At 33.5% G+C, this 3,734-nt stretch overlaps 1 protein-coding gene across 1 annotated transcript; it reads right to left on the minus strand.

Moving 5' to 3' along the window:
- Window positions 1-686: 686 nt before the first annotated feature.
- On the minus strand, window positions 687-3,491 carry LOC132921525 (zinc finger MYM-type protein 1-like). The gene is made up of 2 exons (XM_060984591.1): window positions 1,230-3,491; window positions 687-1,160 (listed from the first exon to the last, which is right to left on the minus strand). The coding sequence occupies exons 1-2, from the start codon at window positions 3,052-3,054 to the stop codon at window positions 874-876; spliced, it is 2,112 nt and encodes a 703-aa protein (XP_060840574.1). The 5' UTR covers window positions 3,055-3,491; the 3' UTR covers window positions 687-873.
- Window positions 3,492-3,734: the final 243 nt, after the last annotated feature.

Below are 3,734 nucleotides of genomic sequence, written 5' to 3' on the forward strand. Positions count from 1 at the left end.
AACAGCGATTGGCCGCGGTTGAGTTAATTGTTCAGCTTTTATAGGATATCTAAAAAAAAAAAAAAAATATGTGTATAATGGATAATTACTAAAAGTCAAAATTTTGCAAACACTAAAAAAAAAATTAACGTTTTCGTAATGTGTACAACGTTTCGAACAGATTCGTATGTCATTCAACGGCATCGCAGCCACCGAATAATCGGATCAGAATCGAATCGCACGCGTTGTCAGATCATTACAGTGGCACACGAGACGGGCAGCTCAACCGACAGCGATACACCCGTAACGCGGAACTCTGACGAGTCACTGGAACTGTGCCATCTGCTCACTAGATCCGACGTACGCGCGAATCGTCATTTCTGCGGAACGTAACCTGCCGTAGCTCTGCGCGTGTCGACAATGTCGATAACGGACAGGGAAACGGGGTTTTTACGAATATACGTTCTGTTTGGGAAACTTACTTGAACACTCACGAATAACGTATTCCTACGAATGACCGTTTATCGCGCGATAAGGGAATATATATAAAAAAAAATAAAATACACAAATATTTAATACAGACGTGACGACAGTAGCGAGGCTTGAGGTTTTTGGTTGGGGAGACACTGAAAAAAAAATGGCACTAATACGCCTAGACCCCCTCTTTTTTTCTTGAACCCGGCAACTATGGCCATTATCTAAACGGTAATAAATAAATGTTCAAAAACTAAAAACAAAATTAAATTATATTTAAAAACTTCCAAAATAATAATATTTGATGTAATAAAACAAATGTATTATAATTTATAAATTATAACCAACAAAACAAAATAAAATGTAATATAATAAACTGTATATGTGCAACTCGCATTAACATGAAGTTTAAAAACAAATTTACGTTAATTTATACGTTAAATCTATTTTTCTATTTTTTGTCTTAGAAAATAAGTCAATGACATTGTCAATAAATGTTGGGTCAGTGGCTAATTCACTCAACATTTTCTTCTCGATAGCCATAGTACACAAATTTGAGAATCTATCGTGTGTCATTGTATTTCTTAGAAACGTCTTGATTCTTTTTAAAGTACTCATACTTCTTTCACTAGAAGCCGTTGTTACAGGAATACACAAAATTAATTGTAACAATTTTGTAAGCTCTACGTACACTTCTTGTAACTCAGCTGAAACAAATATGATTATATTATAATTAAATACATAGATTTTAAAAATAATAATGATTATGTACCAACCTTTAATAATATAATTCAGCAATTCTTTTGGTGGAAGATGTTTGTTATTATCATTGTAAATAACTGTTAATTCATTTTGTAATCTCTCTTGTTCGAATACTCCTGGGAAAACTTTTAGTAGTTGATTTAGTTTCTCAATTGGAAAATGTTTTTTGTAATTAATAAACTCATTGTTGTTTGCGAGCTCAATAAATTTCAAAACGTGAAAATCTTGAAATCGAACTTCAGTTTGGATAATTATTGAGTCCAATATTTCATACGTCAGATTTTTGAGACTATTTATATCTTTGTCTGTATATTGAAGTTCGTTATTCAATTCCATTGCAGACTCGCAACACTCGGTTATAGTATTTTGGTCATTTCTCATAGCTGATAATTGTGTAGATAAATTTTTTATTTCATTTATGCAAGTTTGTACATCCGCAGTGCATTTTGTTTGAAGTATTAAAAATACTTGATCCGAGTATATAAATATTCGATGAAACAGACATAATAAATACACAAATTTTTGATTTGATAATTTATGCAGTAACCCATACGCTGTACTTATAGAAATCGGATCCCAGTCTTCCCCCTCTGTTACATACGATATCGCTTTTTGTAGTTCTTTAAAATGTGTACTTATAGTAGCTGCTGCTCTTGAATGGTAATTCCACCTTGTTTCACAACTTTTTGGCAACTTAAAACCTTTTTCCCGAAGCAGCTCAGTTCGTTTTGGTGATCTACTGAAAAATGTGTGAAACATTGTAAGGTCGCTTATAAAAATACGGACGGACTTAATATTTTTTGACCCATGTAAAAAAATTAGGTTCAGTTGATGGGCATAGCAGTGAATAAATAGGGCTTTTGGATAAGTTTTTTTAATAATGGCTTGGACTCCATTTTGGTTTCCAGCCATGACGGCCGCTCCATCATAAGTCTGACATATAATTTTATCGTTTATATTCCATTTGGTTATTTCTGCCAATAAAATATTTGAGAGCCCAACAGCACTTTTATCTTTTGATACATCAAAAAAACCTATAAATCTCTCTTCAATGTTGTTGTCAACAACGTATCTTAAAATAATACTCATTTGTGATTTGCACGATACATCGGTAGTTTCGTCGGCTTGTATAGACACAAAATTTGCACATTTTAAATCATTCATTATTTTAGTATTTACGACATCTGTAATACAAGCAATTAAATCATTTTGCACATCACTAGACGTTCCTTTAAATAAAGAGTTAGACAAAAAATGTTCTTTGAGTATTTGTTCTTCTTGCGATAAGAGTTCTAATAGCTCTAAATAATTACCCTTACTTAATGAGCTTTTTCGTTCATCGTGTCCTCGGAAAGCTAACTCTTGTTTCCCCAAATAACACACAACATGAATTAATCGAGCTAATATGCGACGGTTAATGCCAACTTGTTCATTATATTTTATGGCTTGCAAGCGTCGCCCTTCCGATAGTGCATGATCAATTATATTTTTACCAAGTAACTTAAATTGTTCCTGACAAACGAGATGCCTTTCAGAAATAGCATGTTTGTTTGCTTTTCGTTCGAAATTTTTTATATTTGACACACCTTCGTTGCTCCAGGTTTTCTCTCCTCTTAATAATAAGCAGTAAAAACAATATAGTTTATTTCTTACCTGACTACCAGTAAGCCATTTATATTTTGAATACCACACGAATTGAAATTTTCTAGTTGTTTTTCCGTCAGCTATTGTTAAATGCAATAAGGGACATGGTTTTTTATTTTTAAGTTCATATTTTTTTTCGTATGAATAATTATTAATTCCATCGTCCAAAATGGAATTAATTAAATCGTCAGCCATTATGAATTACGAGGACAATTAATTACAATTACAATAAGAAATAATAAATATTGTAAAACAGTCGTACGACATTACGATTGCGCGGCGTGACAATGCGACGGCGACGTTTATTGAGGATTGAGGTAATTACGAACGGCGAGACTTGTCTCATCGAGTACATAGTAATCCCCACTCACATTAACATTTCCCTTGTACCCGCGCACCTATATTTGTGAGACAATGCGTCGCAACGTCTTTTAGATTTAGATATAATACCGTATTTGAAATGACCCGTATCGCCAACACGTACGCACGGCTGTATCGCCGCCGTATGCCCGTATCGCGTGCATCTAATCTATTTTAAGAATTCTATAACTTTATAACGAAAAACCGATTTTAACAAATACTGAAACATACATCATATATTTTAATATTTTATAATATAAAATAAAATTCACATTTTTAAATATTGTATAAAACAAAATAATAATTATTTATTTGTCCCGTGTTCTAATTTCTAAGTGGGGAGACATTGTCTCTTTGTCTCCTATGACGCTTCGCCACTGCGTGACGATCAGTGTTTCCGCAACCGCAACTCTGGCAGTCTTGCGCCCGAACTGTGCCAGACTTATATAAGCCACGGAACAAAACCATGGTCGAATTTTGTTTGCGCATACCAGAGCTTGAGCTAAGGAAATGCT

This window comes from Rhopalosiphum padi, chromosome 2, assembly GCF_020882245.1.
Source record: "Rhopalosiphum padi isolate XX-2018 chromosome 2, ASM2088224v1, whole genome shotgun sequence".
Taxonomy (NCBI): domain Eukaryota; kingdom Metazoa; phylum Arthropoda; class Insecta; order Hemiptera; family Aphididae; genus Rhopalosiphum; species Rhopalosiphum padi.